This window comes from Leptonotus elevatus, chromosome 13 (assembly GCF_054856555.1).
Source record: "Leptonotus elevatus isolate MCC_2025b chromosome 13, RoL_Lele_1.0, whole genome shotgun sequence".
In the NCBI taxonomy this organism is placed as follows: domain Eukaryota; kingdom Metazoa; phylum Chordata; class Actinopteri; order Syngnathiformes; family Syngnathidae; genus Leptonotus; species Leptonotus elevatus.
The window spans coordinates 6,348,096-6,369,087 of NC_141251.1; the positions used below are offsets into that span (position 1 = coordinate 6,348,096).

The following is a 20,992-nucleotide window of genomic DNA, read 5'->3' on the forward strand; positions in this document are numbered from 1 at the left end:
ATATTAATAATCTTTTTAAATTGCCTTTTACTCCCAACAGTCTGTTTTCTTCATTTGATAGCATTTCCCTTGGCTGCACTGCTTCGGGTATGTGGATGTTTGGGTTTTTATTTTTATTTTTATTTTTTATTCAATCGGATTCCAGCATTTTGTGTTGCCATATCAATTTAATCTGCCTAAGGCCTTCACAGTCCGTAACGATTCTGATGTAATTTAGCAATTTCTTTAACCATTTAGCGTTACTGTCTTCTGATTGGTTGGTCAGAGCAAAGCTTGTTAGTCAACTTCAACTAGCAAAACACACCTGTAGCAACCTGCACTCATCAATATTTGTATTTTTTGCGACTTGTGTTCATACGTGATTTTGCCAAAATTATATATATATTTTTTTACAGTTCTGTCCTCTGATTCGTTGGTCAGAGCAAAACATTTGCCTACATTAATATACACATACATTATACATTTGGTGAATGATTTGTTTCATTTTAAGATAATTACTTTTTGTCATGTTATTAGACAAATATTGCTCCAGATGATGTACATGACAATTTTGTGCTGTTATATTGCAGTTTTGCAAGTTGGAGATGGTTTCTCTATCACAACGTGATATCTGTAGTGCAACCCCATTGAAGGCCCGGGTACCAAATGCGCACACAGTCAGTCGCTATATTTTGCTTACATGACTGTGGCAAAAAAAAAAAAAAAACTCTTGGTATGTTACAGTGCCTTTCTACATCATGAGAATTGTTGAACCAAATGAAGGTTACAAATTAAATTGTTGACCAACTTTAAAAAAAATTGCTTCATTTAATAACACACGATTTGAATCAAATGAATCCAAAGGAATATATTAAGTTTAATTATGAGTTAATTAAACTTTTGATTAACTTAATTAAATCATGTGTTACCAATTGTTTGTTTTTAAATTGGTCAACACTGGAATTTATCATCTTAAATTGGTTCAACAATTCTCTTTTTAGAATGTAAAACTATAGTTAATGCCTCTCTGATGGTGTCATTTTTAAATGAGCATTATTCACTCTTAAACGTAAGCCAAAATGCAGAAGAATGTGAATGTGAATTTTTTTTATAAAATTATTTAATTAATAACATTATACATACTAGTGAAAAATTATAGTAACTAATGCCAAAAAAGTGTTCATTATAAAATGTAGTTATTTAAATATATCTGTATTATAATACAAGCACTTTCATGTTGACTGTAAGTGGTAGTGTCTCTATTGGTTAAAAAAATAAATAAATACATAAGAGATCCAGAAAAAAAATTACTATGAAAGAGCTGTAACAGAAGATCTGGCCTTCAATCCATCTTTTATAAATTAACTGCAAGCAGACAATGTACAAAATTATGGTCTTATGACACTGAAAACATTCTTAAAGGGCCAGTTCCCCCAAAATATGCATGTCGTTATAAAAATGATCAACATGACTCCAACAAAACAAACAAACAAAATGGCAAAAACTACTGTGCTAACTATACTATACAAAAACATGTGCATCCAATGAAACTAAATGGTATCAAAATGAAGGACATTCATTTGAGACTTATCGTTGTACTTTTATGCGGGCAACTGTTGGACCCTCTCAGATTTTACATCTGCATGACGACTGAGCGATTCTAATCAAGACACCAAAGGCACTTTACAGTGACATTGATCGTTTTCATTAGCACAGCTAAAATGCTTAAAGCAAAGATGGCCCCAAAAGGCCATTCCAGACCCAAGAGGGTTAAACACATCTGCATTTTCCTCCTCAAGGCTGCTGCTGCTGCTGCTTCTCCTGCTTCTCCTCCCTTTCCCCCCTTTTGCCTCCCCCTTGTGTCTCGTCCCGCCCCCGTCCACATCTATTCTGCCGTGTTTTGGTGAAATCTCAGCTGGCAACTGTGAGTCGTTCACTTGCTCCTCTCACAATGGCCTCTGGGATTATGCTAAACGCGGCGCCTCGGCCCCTCACTCTCCCGCGCCCATCGACCGGCATCAGCGACGCCCTTTTTGGGAGGGCGCGCGGCGAGGAGACGGCGGGCCCTCAATGAAGATGTCACTGCGATTACACAAGGGGCCCTCTCACCCGGGACCTGTCTGCTCTTCCTCACCTCCCTCCTTCCGCACTTTTCGGGGTGGTTGGTTCCAAAAAAAAAAAAGTTTTTTGTCTTTTTTAAAGCACAGCCTCCTTTCATAATGCATGCTTCTCTCGGATTTTGCATGCACTCACTTTCCAGATGCTTGCGCTGCCATCTTGACTTACAGTGATGTGTACTGTACACTTTGACCCATTTTCCCATGGCCATGAAGGCAGCACACACTTTAATAGGGTTTCCTAATAATTGCCTTAAGAGAGGTGGTTAGCGAAGCCAAAATTATACTCGAGTAAATTTACTTTAGAACATTGAGTTAAATATTTTTTTGAGTTGGTACAAATGTTTGAAAAACAAAGTACCTCCATAATGAAAGTTAAAACAATTCCTACATAGTTTGAACCACTACTATAAATATAATGAATAAAGAAATTGTACTTTAAAAAAAATGTTTTTATTGAAATGTGCTGCACATAAAAGTAAAATAAGTTAACACCTAAATAGACGTTTGAAATCAGTTCTAGAAGTGTAAATGTATTTGACAAATGCACTGCACTTAAGCCACCAATAGTTTGAAGATTTTATTTGGTGATTCTTTCTGATACCACTAGAGGGAGCCCACGTGCCGATGTTGGTACTCGTGGCACACTTGAGTACTACTATAGAATTTGAGTAAAAGTAAAATGCAAATCCTCCAAATAATTACTCAGTGGATCGTCTGAGGAAAAAAATACTTGTGTACTGAGTAATGAACATCAAATAGGCCAAAATTTAAAATAATGTGCAAATTCAGCTATTTTCTAACAATATCTCATAACTATCCATCCATTTTATTAACCACTTTATTAAAACAAAGAAAATAAAATTAATATTTATGAAATAACATAAATGACGGCAAATACAGCCACAGCAAATACAGTAGTTTTAAATCGACTTCCATTGTTTACACTTAGGAAACAACAAATAAAAACAAGATGACCAGTCAGATGAGAGATTATGTTGAAATGCAAAAGTTTATTTAAAAAAAAAGAAGAAGTAATTCTTTAAAACAACTCAGGCGTGCGCTTAATGCAACAAAAAAAAAAGAAGAAAAAAAAGGAAAAATTAAATGGAGTAATTGTAATGTGTTGTTACTGCTCATCTCTGATAACAATACTAAACACTTACCAGTTTATTTGAAACATTTTAGTGTCGTTCCTCTTAACCCTTTACCTATTCAATCCTCGCCCAGGTCATTTAAAAGCTGTACCGTTCAGTTGTATTTAACTTTGACATGCAAAACATTATGCACGTTATATCTTTTACGACTGTTTAAAAAAAAAAAAAAAGTATTCAGGTACAGTTATATTAACCTTGTATGTGCAGTACATTTGAATTTGATCAATAAGTACTGTACTGTAGAACAAAATAAGTCTCAAATTGGATGTGTGTTTAAATATTCCATATTTATATTTATATTTATTTTTGACTTGGTCCACCAGCAAGCCAGAGTGAGTCCTACATTTGGTCCTCATGCTACTACATGAGAACGGTTCATTTTCCTCTCCTGCACCGATGATGATGATGAGGATGAGGATGATGAAGGAAGAGCTTTCTGATGTGGATGATACTGCATCAGGAACTGATTGGCCCGCTCTCAAAACGCCAACAGTACCTGATGCATTGCCTTCAGCATCGAAAGAAACGTCGCTCGCACCCTCTTACGGACCACCGTAGCACACTTCGCTGCACTTTTACACACGCACGCACGTGTACGTGACCAACAGCAGGTAATAACAGAGGTGGGAGCTTCTTGTTGAAATAATTTTTTTTGTGTGTGTGTGTGTGTAGTGTGCACGTAACTGGCAATCTACCAGTAGGTTATGACTTGACCGTTGTGCTGGCCAGTCTGGGTGTTTGTTTGAAACTTGAATTTTAATACTTGACATATTTGACTTACTCCCACTTAACCAATCTTTTGTAATACCCGCGGAGCTGATTGTATCTGCTTTTGTCCGTGCGTTGCCAATTAAAATAAACATTCACGCAAAAGCCTTTTACCGTCTTTCTTTTCCTCCCTTCTTTTCCATTTGACGATTAGGAAGTGACATCGTGGCAGCAGATGTTCCTTTTGTAAACGTCCCAAAAGTTGCTGACACATCATTGGCTTTCGCCACCTGCTGACCACTGCTTGCCTCTCACTGGAGAAGGGCAGCATTTGTAAGACACAAGCCCCCTCCAACGATGATGGAGGAATATTAAAAAGGTCAATCATTTAAATAATAAAACCAGTGTCTGTAAATACCAGCAAGATTTGACCTTGCAATGCTGGCGGTTTTGCTCAATCAAATGTTAAAATGCTGGGAGACAATCAAGGATTTCTTATTTGCTTGTTGGCACGCTGCTGTGTCCTATGCGTTGTTTTGACACGTGAATTAAAGGATCCATCATCAATCCATCCATTTCGTCTTCTCTAATATGAGTCTTATGTATGGCTACTTCCTTTTTTTCTTTTTTCTTTTTTTAAGGCAAATGGCACAGTGTGTATATTGAACTTTGATGGTCCATTAAACAACCTAATGAAAAAAAAACTGAATTATATAGTCTTATATACTTTAAATAAATTTTAAATTGTACTTTTATCTAAAACTTTTTTATGAGATGAATGCTTAACTATTAAAAATGCCTTGTTTCATATTTTAAAACATAACTCACCCAAGTGCATGCAAATACATAAAATTGTTATGGTTTTTTTATGAAGCCGTAATGTAAAAAAAAAAGGCCCAAGGGATCCTCAAATATGCAGTACCACCACTTGACGCTAGAGAACGCCATTTCAGCTTTTTTCCGCGGGCTCTGCCTACAGTTGTACGCTTCAAGGTTGCTGTATTTTCAATGTAATGTACCTTTTTAATTATTTAAAATAAATAACCTATTCAACGAGCGAACTGATAAATTCTACCCTCCAAGGATAAATCAGGATACATAAATCTTTAAAACAAAAAAAAGAAAGGAAAAGTTATTTACGAGCCTGTAATGAACACGTTGGCCTTCAAAGGGCATTTCACGTATGCAATACCACCAGGTGTCGATAGAGGACGCCGTTGTAGCCTGTTTGGTGGGCTCCGGTTACAGCCCGGTGAGCGAGACCCAACCTGGCCGGCACACCGGCCCCCGCCTCCCGCCCCCTGCATGTCATCCCCTCACCCAACTCGTGTTCATCCCAAATGCTGCACAACTCGCGCACCTTCGCCGCAAAACTATATTTAACATCTCCACCTTATCGGACATTATTTGTATCCACTTGCGTGGCCCCCCAGGTAAGCAATTGACCGATTTTTTTTATTTTTTTTTACTTTAATTTTTCTTAATCCACGGATGTTTTACCCACTCGTGCGTATTTACGCACAGGTTTGACGCAGCGATTCTTCATTTTCCGTGTTCACATTCCCCCAGGTTCAAACATCAACATGACATTACAGGAGATGTCAGGACTCGTTGAAGACGTCATCATACGTGCTATTAAAACTTAACTGTGCTCTCCTTCCCTCTCTCTCTTTCGCTTTGTCTCATCCCCGCAGTGACCGTCAACATGTTGTGGATCTGCGTGGGTCTCCTCGCTGGACTTTTCTCCCGCGTTCTCCCACAGGAGGCTCAAGAGCCCATCTCTTACTCGGTAAGTAAGCACAGAAAAAGTTAAATAATATTCATGACCAAAAAAACAAGAGAAGAAAAATATTTTAACTATACAATAGAACAACAATGAACTGTTAAAATAAATATCAATTTTGAAGATTTGGGGACATTGTAACAACTGTGTTTTTTAAAATTATTTGTATTTTGTAAAAAAAAAAAATACAAATAAAAATACGTGAAGATATTGCAGAAAATGCAATCAGTACCTTGACTTGCAAGTTTAATTTGTTCAGTGACCAGGCCTGTAACTTGAGTTCAAATTTGAACAACACTGTTTAAATATATGAAAATTTATATAAAAATTCAATTAAAATGTCTTGCACAAAAGAAAAAAGGAAAAAACTAAATAAGTGTTTGTTTTTTTGGTGTGTGTGTGTGTGTGTGTGTGTTTTTTTTAGATAAAGTGCAAACATATTGTGCTAAAAAGTTAAATACAACTGAACTTTACTTAGGTGGTGATTTTTCCACATACCACTAGATGGCGCCTGTGTTCTACTTCTGGGACTGGTACCACACTTTGAGAATCACCGGGATAGTATTATCAAACTCTGCCCACTGAAATTAATAAAAATTCCGTTCATCTGTTCCAACTCCCAAAACCGTCACAATGTATTTTGTTGATAGAAAAATATTACTTTATTGTGTAGAAACAAAATAAAATAATAATAAAAAGGATGTAAAGAAATGAAATAGCTTTCTAAAGTGTAAGTACTGCAAGTTGAAAGTCACATCAACAGCTGTGCGCCTGAGCTCTTTGCCTTTGAGGGGCGTGGCCAAGTGAGTGACATCATGAGAGCATTAAAGTACCTTAAGTTAACTTTTAATCTTGCACCCGATAAGCACTATTTGCAGAATTATAAAACCAATGCCAAAACGAATAGAAACTAAACTAAAATTTTCAAAACATAAAACAAAACGAACAAATCTGCTTATCAAGCTATTTTAAACTACCTGAATAAAAAAAAATAACAACCTCATAATGAGAATTATTTATCATTGTTGGTCGATTTGTGTTATTAATATGATTGTGTTTCCTTCACAGTGCACTGAAGGTTATGAGTATGACAGTGTGAGTGAGCAGTGCAAAGGTAAGACTGGTCTATAGGTGGCAGAATTACAAAATGTTATTTTAATTCTCATAGTATTTTTATTTCTTTTTTTTATTATTATTTCAATAATAATCAAACTCTTAGAGAGTTATGTAATATCAACTGTACCATTGGAGAACTGAGCTTCTGCTAAGCCACACCCCCAAAAAATATAGTCCGGCCAATCACAGCGAAGCACAGAACGGGCACTTTCCTGTGTTCAGTATACCATTAATTACCATTTTTTAAATAAATAAATAAATATAAAGTCTACATTTCAGTTATAGATGTGTGATGTGGTATACTTTGGATCATGGTTTAAAAATTGACATTATTCCTTGATGGTAATTTAAAAAAAAAAAAAATTGTAAAAACCTTTTAAATTAAGCCTTATGGTCTACACTTTGGTAGCAGTGGAAGGATGTGCTGTGGTAATGCTAATTCCTATCTGGTAAATGCCACAATTTTGTGGACCCTCTGACCTCATAGCTTGAAGTCTAAACTTCGGTACTAGACACATGATGTGGTATGCATTGGATCACATTTTCAAAATGGCCGTCATTCCTTGAAGGTGAATGCTTTATTTTTGTAAAACCTCTTAAATGGAAGCTTAGAGTCCATACTTCCTTATTGCAAAAGCTATTCTATCCCATTATACGCTTCTGACAGCTCTTTCGGTCGTCCACGTTTAGACATCGACGAGTGCGCACTGCTGGACGGCGCCTGCAAAGGAGGCATGCAGTGCATCAACCACTACGGCGGCTACCTGTGCCTTCCCAAGAGCGCCCGCATCTTCATCAGCAAGGAGGGCGAGGAGGCGCCCGCTGCGGATCCCGTCGCGCCACCTAGCCAGCCGCAGGCCCCTCGGGTGTTCCCCGGACGGGTCTCTTATACAAGCCGGACGACGGTCCGCTGCTCCGCCGGCTTCATGACGGACGATCAGAACGTCTGCAGAGGTAAGACGGGATCAGTTGAAAGTGAGCTTTGTTATTTGTGGAAATGCAGAAATAACTCCGTGATGCGGTTGATCAGTCAGCAGGAGCGACATTTAAATGTCAATTTTCTATATGGCCCTTTAAACATTGCACCGTTTGACAGAATTGACTAGCAGCCAACAGCTCAATTGCCAATTGCAATTCTGCATCACCGCCGTACTTGACACGCTTGAAAAATATTTGGCCCGAAGGTGCTCCTTATCTCCCCAAAATATCATCAGTATGCCTCTGTTGCACTTGGCCAATAGCGGCAGGAGCGTGCGTCCCCGAGCCGGGCCGGTATTCGATAATTACGTGTTAATGACCTGAGCGCTCCAGAGGTGAAGCGTTCATCCATCTGCGTGACACATGCACGCGTGCGCGCCAGATGTGTTGCAAGCTTGTGTGTGTTGTGTGATGTCACGTTTTGTAAACCGCTTGCTTGCGGCGTCATGTTTTTGGCTTCTCCTCAACAAGCCAACCAATGTGTTCAGCTCCGTGAACCAGGGGGGTGGGGGGGGGGGGGGATCAAACTTGACGACCACTCTGGTTTTAAATATGGTGGAACGTCCAAAAGCTTTAATATTTGTTGCTTTTGGACATTTTTTCCTAGATTTGTTGAGTTAAAATGGATTTATTCGTTTTTTTTAGTTAAGATTTTATTTTATTTTTATTCAGTTTGGCTGGATTAGTCATGGTGGAAGGAATTATGAAAAGTTCCATATAGCAGTCAAGAAAGCAAACAATGTCAGGAAAAGCCTACTAGAATATCTCAACTTTATTTTGGGTTCTCAAAGGCACTTAATATGGCGGCAGTTGTGTGCCGACTCCCATTTAACTTGTTTGAATGAGATATGCTAATTCTGAACATAACCACATCCCCAGTCTTAAAAGGGTGTGCACACTTATGCAACCACACTACCTCAGTTGTTTATTTTTACTTTTGTTGAGTTGTGCAGGTTACAGACCACATTAACATTGGGAAGAGCTTTTAAATGATTTATTTTGGTCTCTTGCTTTGTATCGCAAAAACACAACACTTGAGCAGGGGTGTGTAGACTTTTTAAATGTGCTGCAGTTAATTGAAAAGTAGGTTTAACAGATTTATTTTTTGTGAATGGTATTTTGTTTAAATTAAACTATTTTTAATTGATTGTAATTAAAGCCATTCTTTTATTGGTGTTTTTTAAATAAACATTTAATTGATGGAAATTAAATACATTCTAAATATTACAGGTGCTAATAAATAATGATAAATAAAAAATTCAAATAAATAAATAAATAAAAGTAGATAGAAGAAGACCCCAAAAAGTCATATGAAATTAATTGACAAAGACAAAAACAAAGCACATATTTGCCATAATTTGTTAGCTTAGCTAGCTATTAAACCTTGATTTAGCCTATATGTGAAATATACTGTATGCATTTTCTGTATTAGTTTCCGCACATAACTTTAAAACGACAAAAATCGAGGTAGCCCACTCTCGTTCTCAAATCAAAGACTTTTTTTTGTATGCGTGTAGTATTTATGGACGTGTTCTGTGGTTTAACTGCACCAGGCATGTGGCGAGCGGCTGCGGTGGTAAAAAACAAAAGTAACAAATGTGATTTTTACACCTCCGGCAACGATCCGTGTGATGATGTTCCTCACGTGTGTGTTTTTGTGAATCGTAACTTTTCATTGCGGTGTAAAACATGGCAGCGCTCGCTGCTGTTGAGTCAAAGCAGTATTGCAGCGTCAGGCCGGGCAGAAGAGCAAAAAAAAAAAAAAAAAAGAAGAAGAGGGGAAACATGAAAGTGTGGGAGCGATCGCCCGACCGCAGAAATGCTCGTAATAACGTCACGGCTTTTGACGGGCCGCCCCGCTTGTTTTCCGGTGACTCCATGTCGCGTGTGTGGCGAATAAACCGAGATCAGCGAAACGCTCAGCGGGGAAAAGAACACGGCCAATTTTCCACAAGCTGGACTGCCAAAGGAGTGTTTTGAACTGAAAAATGATGATATGACAAGAAGGGGCTGTTATGGGAAGTACAAATGCTTTTTTCGGTATCTGTCCTTTATACAAATATTAATTTTTCTACCAATGTTTTACTTTGACTCCTTTCATTTAAACACTCCTTACTTTGTCAAAAGAGGCTTATTACTTGTTTCAACCTCTGCAGATGATGAAAGAACATATTTAAATTGGAAATAAATATTTTGTCGTTGTGGGCGTGTCCGTCAAATAGCGTAACTACGACCTAAAAAAAAAAAGGATGCTACTTGCACATCAGAAGGAACAGCACAATGACTGTTGAAGTGAAGCAAAACATGTCAAAAACAGAAAAAATGTCTTTACATTCTATTTAACTGTGCCATGAAGTAAAAATCAGAGAGCTAAATTATTTTAAAAAACAACAACATTGTAGACATTTTTATATTTTGAGGGGAGTTTGGAACGGATTACTGGCATTTCCATTCATTTCAATGGCAGAAGATGATTATATCTCAAGGCATGTGTGTATTTGAAAAACATATTTTTTTTTCACCTATTGCGTGTGTATCTGGAACATATCCACTGCATTGAATGCATACAATTTGTCACTGCGCCATTTAGATGACAAGAAATGGCCAAAAATGACAGATGTTATACATTAACCTTCTCCTCATAGGGAATTTATTGGATGCCTTTCATATTCAGACAGGGTATATTAGGCGTTGTTAAATTGCCAAGCATGTGAGCTTTCATCGCACGAAATGGGGGTGGGACGGCGGCCAAGATCAGGCTTCGCCGAAACATCAAACTGGAAGATTTTCCACAGAGATGATCACAGCTCCTCTAAAATACATTTAAAAAATATATATGACTTAACATTTATTTATCCAGGTAAAGCAATTGGGCAATTCTCATTTGCAATGCCGACCTGTCAGACAAAATAAAAGCATATACAAATACAAACAACAAACAAAGTGTAGAATGTGATATCGTCATTTATTTCGTATTTATTTAGCCCCCTGAGATGGATAAAAAGGGCTGGATTTTGCTGCATAACTCATATTCCACAAATGTAATATTAATCAGAATGTCATGTTTAGACTAGTGAGGTCACATATAACATATTGTAAAGAAATGTTTAAGATTGACTTCCACTTTAAGCGACAGTTTGGCAAATCCTCAAAAACTATAAAGCTATTTATTGCCACTCCCAGATAAAATATACCGTCGGACTACACACAAACCACAGAGAATTACACATTGTGTCATTAAAACAACCGAACAATGTCATCTTAAGAATGCCCTGCTAGCATAGCAATGCTAACATAGAATGGAAAACGCCATTGCTATGCCAACACTTAGCATCAATATTTGTGGTTTTAGAAACTTGAATACATTACTGGCTCACAGTAGTAGAAGAAGAAGAAGAAGAAGAAGAAGTAGATGTAGTAGTAGTAGAAGTAGTAGTAGAAGAAGAAGTAGAGGAAAAAGTAGTAGTAGTAGAAGAAGAAGAAGTAGAAGAAGTAGTAGTAGAAGTAGAAGAAGAAGAAGTGGAAGGAAGTAGTAGTAGTAGAAGTAGAAGAAAAATAATTTTTTGATTTTGAAAAAATTACATTTATTTGCCGCACTTATTTACATTATTTTCATAACACACAGCTTGGCAAAAGCAATTAAATAAATAGATAAAAAAATAAAAATAAAATGCTTTTACATCAGAACATCACTAAAACATAGCGCCTCCTAATTCATGTCGCACAGTGCCCCGTTAACAGTCCACATCTCACAAAAGAAAAAGTAGAAGTGGAAGAAAAAGAAGTAGAAGAAAAAGAAGTAGAAGAAGTAGTAGTAGAAGAAAAAGAAGTAGAAGAATAGTAGTAGTAGAAGAAGAAGTAGAAGAAAAAGAAGTAGAAGAATAGTAGAAGTAGTAGTAGAAGAAGAAGAAGTAGAAAAAGAAGTAGAAGACAAAAAAGAAGTAGAAGACAAAGAAGAAAGAAGAAGAAGTAGCAGCCTTCAATTCATCAGGGATGCGAAGGATGAATTGCCATATAGCGAGGTAACACCGTAACTTTAGCGCAGTTTGCTACTTTGTCTATTAATGATGAGCTCGCAGATATCTTTTGACAAGTAACAAAAAAAGACCTTCAAGTTGAACCCAGTCAGTTTGTTGTTGTAGTGACACAAATTGGCACCTACGTTCGCAACAGCCACACAAGTTATAAAACTTAAGTGCGAGTGTGACAGCTTAATGATACTTGCATTTCCATGACCTCGCCCACCCACTAAACACACACGCACACACACCCACACACACCCACACACACACACACGAGGGAAGATGGCCACAAGCGGCTGGCTCTAAGTCGTATTTATGCATATTAAGTCTGATTTCCAGCAGTGGTGAGATCAGCCTCTCCCGCAAATGAATGTTGTCCATCAAACGTGGTCTAATTAGTCATTAGCAGTGTTGACAAGCGGTTAGCGTTATTATTTTAGGGCATTTTCCAGGACCTCCCTAAACGGCGACTTGGAGTCGCCCGTGACAATATCGACTGATACTTTTGAATACTTTGCTTCTGACTGCCAATTTTGAGTAAAGATGTACTTTGACTTACAGTACTTTTTTTTTTTTTTTTTTTTTTAAACAAACACCAAAATGGTGTCAATGGCGGAAAATGTATTTACTAAATTGAGATACGATCTCAGTTACGGAACAAATTAAACCCGTAACGTTATCACTGTATATTCTAAAATCATGATGATTGATAATACTAATTGGAGCTGCACACATTAATCAACAACTATTTTGATAGTCATTTAGAGACATGAACTTAAAATTGTCAAAATGTAGCTTCTAATCAGGTAGTATTAGTGGCTGATTTAATCGACCGAATCTAGTTCTTTTTAAATTGACAAATACTGTACCCCCCCCCCTTTTTTTTTTTTTTACTGATACTAGCTTATTTTTTAAATCGACAAATCAGTTTTTTTCTTTCTTTTTCTTTCTGATTTTCCTTTTTTCATGACTTGTTCCTTCAGTTTTTGTTTCCACCTATCCTCATCAGCCTGGTCCCTTCTGCCAACCAATCAGATCCCTGCTTTCTTCCTGGTTATAGCATTCCTTATTTGCCTTTTTGTTTTGTTTTTGAAAATGAACTTTTGAAAGACTCCTGCTCTCGTTGCATCACCGTTTTCTGGCGTTAGGGACCTCCACACTCATCCACGCTAACCACGAATGACGTTTTTTTGAAAGAATCGGCAAATACAGGAAAAAATAAAATAAAAGACTAGTGGTCGGACGGAGGAAGCTGATTGGCTGACAGAAGGAACAGGGTTGACGAGGACAGGTGGAGAAAAACAAACAATGCATGAAAAAAAGTCAAACAAGGAAATCATGACAAAACCAAATGTCATCAAAACAAAGCCAACGAAAAGACAGATCATGACAGTAAGTGAAGGCACTGTTGTATTTTTCATGGTCGAAATGAGACACTCATGCGCTGCAAGAACCAACTTGCCCCTTTTGTTTACCCGTCTGCTTTTGCCGAGGTCACGCCGGCCACGTTAGCACCCGCATGCCTGGCAAACTTCGGCGACATCTTCACCTGAAATCCTTCCCAAATATTCGTGCCGCTTTAACCCCCTTCACACTTTTTCATTGTTTTCCGGGTGCTAACATTTTTCCGTGAGCATGCAATGCGCTCGGGAGGAATATCTCTGGAATGTCAGAGCGGGCTTTTTTTTTCTTTTCTTTTTTTTTTCGTTTGCTCCCGTCCTTTGTGATGGTAAAAATTACTCACCACCTTGACAGATAAGCATCACATCGATCTGCGGGAAGGAGGAATGCAGGCGGGAGAATGAACACGGGGAGGGAGAGGGAATGAAAGGGAGGGATGGAGAGAGAGTGTTTCACCTTTCGACTTGACAGCCTGCTGATGTTTGACGGAAGGAGACACGCGACCGTGTTTTTATCGCGAGCCAACCGCAATAGTTGAAAATCGACCATATAAAAACCAGGGGAAAAAAAGTTTTTAGTGCATTAATTCGTCCCACTCAATCTAAACATGATTTTTTTTCTCATGATTTTTTGATCAGGAAAACATCACTATATAATATTGCACTTTATAAAAATCTAATCAATTAAACCGTTTGTATCACGATGAGTTAATTGCAGCTCTTTTCGGTGTGCGTTTTTTTTTCTTCCAAATTCATTACAATCTTTTTCAAGTAAACATATAAACATATGCACGCCTACACATACACTAAACAACAATAACAACAAAAAGAAAGAAAGAAAGGTCAATGTCAACACAGTGACTTAGCCACTAGGGGCAGTATAATACAGTTATGCAGACTCAAATGAAGAAGAGCTTCACAAGTACTGTAACTCGGTAAGCTGCAGTAATGTTAGTCATTTTTCGCAGAGGAAAAAGAAGATATGCTTGTCACTGTTGTTATTCTGTGTTATTGGTGCGTGAAAGATGTGAGTTTGAAAGAATAAACAGGAATCGACCAAGGATTTGTAAAATTGAAGTTTGGATCTAGAAGTTTGTGATACCTTGACCTAAGAATGCCCCCACTTAAGTTATGAGAAACCGCTTTGGCTTTTTTTCTTTTTTTTTTCTTCTTTTTGTTGTGATCCAAAGTTTAAAGTTACAAACAATCTTTGGGTACGCTGCCACTCAAGTGATGTGATTACAATTTAGAAATAAAAATGGAGCTATTTGTTTTACATGGATGTGGTTTTTAATGACACAAAATGTTTATGATTAAGCTTAAATATGAAACCTATGTGTTAATTACACTCAGAAGGTTTATCATTCGGAATATTTCTAAAATTCCAATGCTTAAGTTCCCAGGGACTAGAAACATTCAAAAATTGTATTGACAAATCACCCCCCCCCCCTTTCCATCCCGAGTCATAATTTTTCCGAAAAAAAAAAAATGTCTGACGTCATATCAAAATTTTTTTGTAGGTCTGCTCATCATACGCATGTCTACCACATTTCATGTCGCTAAGTCTGGCTAACTTATGTGTTTTATGCCGAGTCATCAAACTTTGGCTCCATGCTCCGCCCACACATTGACGAAAAATTGAATGGAATGGACTGGAATCACATTTATTGTCATTGAACATGTCACGAGTACAGAGCAATGAAAATCACTTAATAGTTATTACATCCCGGAGACAGAATTGGAAGCCGTCCCGATTTTCTTCGATCAAGAACAAAACACATTTCTCACATTTAAGATTAGCATTAGACAGCCATACATTCTGGATTGTTGGTATAGTTCCAAGAGAAAATCAATTATCCCCTCTCACATTTGGCTTGGTGGAGGTAACAACCTCATTTTTTTTCTTGCGGCGCGCGTATCCATGGTGCAGGCAGCACCTGCGTACTTGATGTTTTTCAGCGTTTCCTGGCATCGGCGACGGCTGCTCGGTGAGCGCCACCTCTGCGCGGTGTCCTCGGTGAACGCGTCCACAAAGCTGTTTGTTCTCCTGTTGTCGTTGGTGGCGGTCCAGAAGCCAGCTGCTTCCTCCACTCATCTGCTCACCGTGTGCCGATCTTTCCGTTGACCTCATGTCGGGAAAGGGACACGCAATGCTTATAAATCTCCATGTGGCGCTTTTGTTTTTTATTTTGGTAATCGCAGAGCTTCTGCAAATCACAATTCCCGTCCAATTTTCAGTTCTATTAATCAAAAGATTTTTCATTCACCTACTTATGAGGACCAGTTTTTTTTGTTTTAGAGAAAATTTTCCTTTTTTTTTTTTAGAGAACAATGGCATCTTTCCAAAAGGCGTGATACTACAAAAATAATAATTTTTTGAACTCATACAAAATAAAATAAAAAGTCATGATTTTTTTCTCATTATACTTCAACTTTATATATATATATATATATATATATATATATATATATAGTATACCATATACAAAACATGAAATAAATGTTATTTGTTAATAATATTACAGGATATCACACCATTTTAAACTCATTCACTCCCAGCCATTTTCACTGAAGCAACCCCCTTTGCTCCAGCTGTTTTACTGGATTTTGACTGAATTTGCAAGGCCCACAGAATAATGTGTTCCATTGCTATAAAAACATAGAACCTACCAAAAGAAAGATTAGAATCTCTTCTTTCATCAGGAAAAAAATGTATATTTGTATCTGTTTCCGTTTTGCAGCAATTAGCATTAGAATGTAGCTAGGTTTAATCATTATTCACAAATCCGTTTTAAACTGTGGGGGAAAACAGCTCGTTTTCAACACGGCCCAGGTTGATCTCTTATACTCTGCTGCCACCTGCTGGCCGTTTTTGTAATAACTACCATTGCTTCAACCGTTTTATGCAGTTAAGAGACTGCATCAAAGCCTTCTGTATGCTCTAGCATAGAAAAAAACATTAAAAACATATAAATACGTCTTTGGAACACTTAAAACATTTAAAATAGAACATATTTATACGTTTTTAGGAGCAAATGAGTTAAATAAATGGTATCACTTTTTGGCTGTAGTTCCTTACAGGTCATTACCAGACGGGAGCGAAAGAGGGAATGTTGCTGGCACACATCAGGATGTTTCTGACCTTTTGGGAGCACAAATCAAAGTGAGGCAGGCTTTAAGTGTAACTAAAACGCCCATCTCAACAACATAAGACGGAAATATTTCACACAGTTATGTCTTTGCTTCTTTTGATTTTCTTATCTGTCTTCTGCTCCGGCTTGCTTTGAAAGGGAAACACTCCCTTTTTTTTTTTTTTTATGTCTAAGCAATACATTTTGAACAGGTTATTTTCCTGTATTTGAGCACAGTGTTCAAATTGTGCAATGTTAATGTAGCTAGCTAGTTATGTTACACTGTGCCACTGACACTGTACTACATCTTAGCTCAGTGATTTTTACACTAGCATTGCACTTCTTGCCCCCGCTCCCCCCCACCCTCTCTTCTTTTTGCAAAGATGCAATTATCCCATAATCCCAGATACATAAAGAGAGAGCGATGCTATCCGAACCGTTGCTTGGATCTCTTCCTGCTTTTCCATCGCGATGGCTTCAGTGAAAACACAACTAAATACTCTCGAGTGATAATTACAACAGGCCCTGTCATGTCATGAATAAATCTGCAGTGAAAAGGAAAAAAAAAAAAGAAGAAGATCACACACGTTTTCATTTTTGGACTTGTTCTTTGCACACTTGTGTTCTGTGAAGCTCATTTTAGCAGATGTGGGAAAAGTACTAAAAATTTGCACATAAGTCGATGGGCAGATACTTTTGTAAGAAAAAAAATCAGGTAAATGTAGAAGTTCTGATTCTACTCTTTTACTTAGTCCTTTAACAACTAATAATAAACAAAAAATATATACTTTTGTGGAGATATAACAAAAATTACTAGTACTTAATCTTACCGTTAGCCTAGTGAATCAAAGAAATTGGACATAAATTGTTTGTTAAATGTGCTGTTGTTTGTTCATGTTTTCCGAAAACATAAATAAAAAAAATTACAGGTAGTGGTGATGTATCGAATGTCAAAAATGCCAAATGTGTACTCCTAAATGCCATGTCATAGCTTATGGTAACGATATGGCATAATAGCATATTAGCATAGTTTAGGTTAACGGTATTGGTTAATAGCATATTAGCATAGCTTAGGTTAACGCCGGTAGGGCATATTAGCATAGTTTAGGCTAACGATATGGCATAATAGCATATTAGCATAGTTTAGGCTAACGGTATGGCATAATAGCATGATAGCATAGCTTAGGCTAATAGTATGGCATATAAGCATTTTAGTATAGTTTAGGCTAACGATATGGCATAATAGCATATTCGCAGAGCTTAGGCTAACGGTATGGCATAATAACATTAGCATAGCATAACGGCATAAGTTTAATAGCATAGTTGTCCATGTCATTTTGAATGTAATAAACAAGAAATTTTTAAAAAGCATATCAGCATATTTTGACATTGTGCGTAACTAAGTTCAAAATTATCGATGATACTAGGCTAACGAAAAGTTAATTGTCATCAGAAAGAAAAAGACTCAAGTACAGATTGAGGAAAAACTAATAAAAACTCAACAGAAAATGTCTCATTTACAGAAACTAATAAAAACTGACGACCTCACTATAAAATCAAATTTACTGAATTTGAAAAACTTAAGTCAAACTGAAATAAGGTGGGAAATACCCTGATACAAATACCTGAAAAGTAGCAAAGTATTTTTACTTCATTACTTCCCAGCAATACATCACGTCCAAACCTCACACTCACACGCGCACACAATATTACGCACACGCATTCTTTGAGCACCCCTCCAAAACTCCCACGAGGCCTTAAGAATTAATCCCGAAAAGAGCGAAGGGAGTTTTAAAATGCTGACATAACGCCGTAAATCTAACTTCAAATCTTCAACAACAACAAAAAAGAAGTTCTCCACCCTTTTTTTTTTCTTTCTCTCTTCTCATTCTTTCCACTTCCACTTGTCCCCTGGAAAGCCTCGCTCCGGCGTGTTGCTAACAAGAGCGCTGTGTCAAGTCAATGCGGATGACCTCACACTTTTGGTGGCTTGTTGCAGTTGAAAAAAGAAAAAAAAAGTTTTATGTGTCAACTATATGGACTTACTCCATGCGGTAAGCTGCGGTTGGGGGGGAGGGGCTTTACGGGACCCGGGAGCCTTCCAAGTACGGGATAACACCCCCCCCCCCCCCCCCCCTCCCTGGCAGCGAATCAAAGGCTCAGCGACAAAGTAGCAGTTGCTTAGTGAGATGTTCCCGGGCTGCGCATATGCTTTTATTTAGAGTGTTCTTTGCCTTACAGCGCACACGCGCGTGTGATAATAATTTACTTTAGATGTATTTATTATATGCCAGCTTTTCTTGTCTTAATCATGTCAAGCCAACTAGTGCTCAAGTCCATCTTGATGTCGTTCCGAAGAGAAACAAACTGTCAGAAAATGATGATTCAGTTTAAATGGAGCCCAAGTGGCTCATTACAAGTGTTTTTATGGGGGAGGGGTTCAGTCCAAATTGAGTTAGACGCCTTTGAGTGTAGTACCATATTGAAGCACTGCAATATGCCTGGCAGCATAGAGCTCTACTGAAAGACATGCAGCGGATTTACAGTGAGAAAAAGACAGAGACAGAGAACGTCCCCAACGAATCTCTTGTAGGGCTATGCAGCGGTGGCAAATTCAGGTCCAGAAAGTAAAAACCCTGCCACAGTTTGGCTTTAGCCCCAGAAGCTAGCTAGCGAGCTCCTGAGCTAGCACCCTGGGTGCTCGGTTACCTGCTAGGGAGCTAGCGAGCTAGCACAATGGGCTAAAGCTTAACTGTAGCACGGTTTTTACTTTTGGACCTGGATTGGCCACCTCTGAGGCCATGAGATATGATTTTAATTCGTTCCATGACCACACTCGTATCTCAAAATGATCGAATCTCAAACAGTTGGACAGTCAAAAGTTTACTGAAGGTCAAATTAAGTTCACTTGGAAAGGTTATAGTGCCTTTTTGGTTCACCCTGAAATTTCACCCCAAAGCCTAATATCCTTAACAAAATTTGTTTTTCCTTTTTCTTTTTTTTATTCCAAAAACGTGTTTGGGCAAATAAAGGGCCTCCATTCCTAATAGCCGCCTTCCCCCATCTGCAGGAATTTGGCTAAAAGTCATTTTGCCCAGCTCTGCAATAAAAACATCCAGTACGAGTCATTTGTAAATGTCAGGCCTGCCTACTTTGGCCCCCGCTTCACCCGATTGGCCACGATGTTCTGCAGCACTCATCCATGATGAGTGGGAGGCACTCGGGATTAGCAGGTAGTGATTTGAAGAACTGGCGAAAACAACGTTTATTGTTTGTTTTCTAGAGATCAGCATTGTGTAACGTTGCAAAGTTTTTAGCGCTGGTGTTTGTCTTGCGGCTGCTGACAGGAGAGGAGACACGCCATTTCCAGTCCCTGTGAATCACCAAATACCTTCAGTCGGAAGGCGTGGTCCTGACTTGCACCTGTCTATTTACTGACGTTGATTCAAATGGTCTTCCATTAAGAGGCCACAGAAAAAAATACTGAACATGGTGGAATATAGCTGATTCCATAATACTTTACTTCGGCTTAACTGTATTCCCTTAATTCAGCTTTAAAATTCAATTCATATTAGCTATATTTGTTGACACTTAAGAAATATGGGTGGTCTAATCATTATTTCTTTGACTGTGTGTAGTTGTATCCCGCACACACACATGCTGTTGACACATTTAAACCAAAAAAAAAACAAAAACATCTCTGTAAGAAAATGAAAGGCCAATATACACGTAAAACTTACTCATAAAACCAAAGAGAATGAAAACATTCAATATTTAAACACCAAAATGTTTTTTTGTCCACGACCCTAATGCTAACATATAATGCAAAACGCCATAGACAGGCTAACGGAAATTAGCATAGTTTTGTGTTTTTTCTTTTTTAATGATAAGAGAAGCTTGTCAAGGTAAAGCACAACCTTTTTTTGTCTTAAAAAAGAAAAAAACACAGGATGATATAGAATTATAGACAGGATGATTTGTTTTAGTTTTTTTTGCCAATTAGCATAGTTGTTACGGTAGTTATATAACTTTTTATACTGCTACTTCAACACATGGAGCAGCAACACATACAAACACAGCATTCGATAATACCAACGGGTTTACATTTTATTGTCTGTGCTCTGCGGGAGCGACGACAACATTTCAATTGGGGAAAATTTGACAGACGTTAGAGAGTAATGTGACAACCCATCTTTGACGACTTCACACGGGTCACCTTCCTTTTCTGTGACGCTATTGAAGTCGGTCACAGGTGCCTTCCAAGCCACATCAGTGAGTTGTGGATTTCCCGGCACAACGCTGCTTTCATCCATTTTTTTCTTCTTTTTTTTTTTTTTTGTCTTTTGTGGCATGTGGAATAATCTTGTCTGTGCCCGTATGAAGTTTGCACCTGATGTCTCTCAGGTTGCCCTTTTGGATCAGCCTCGCTCTTGTCTGTTGACGCGCTTAAACGCTTTGTCTCGTCAGCGCGCCAAGGTGCACATGGGGCAGATGCTCCGGGTGCATTTAGATGGCCGACGCTCGCTTTCAATAGATTTGTCTTCTGTGCTTGGATTTGAATCCACGGAGACAGAGTGTCTCTGCTTTTATTTATCTCAGGG

General features: G+C 38.0%; 1 protein-coding gene across 3 annotated transcripts in view; it reads left to right on the top strand.

Moving 5' to 3' along the window:
- Positions 1-20,992, top strand: part of efemp1 (EGF-like fibulin extracellular matrix protein 1) — a 44,411-nt gene that overhangs the window by 12,170 nt on the left and 11,249 nt on the right. For 2 of the 3 annotated variants that reach the window (XM_086093559.1, XM_086093561.1), the window contains exons 1-4: positions 3,781-5,394; positions 5,656-5,750; positions 6,813-6,858; positions 7,551-7,814. In XM_086093559.1, coding sequence (XP_085949685.1) covers positions 5,145-5,394; positions 5,656-5,750; positions 6,813-6,858; positions 7,551-7,814 — 655 coding nt within the window. In that variant the 5' untranslated portion in view covers positions 3,781-5,144. Of the gene's footprint in view, positions 1-3,780; positions 5,395-5,655; positions 5,751-6,812; positions 6,859-7,550; positions 7,815-20,992 lie in introns of those variants that run through there. The other variant, XM_086093560.1, reaches the window with a different exon arrangement.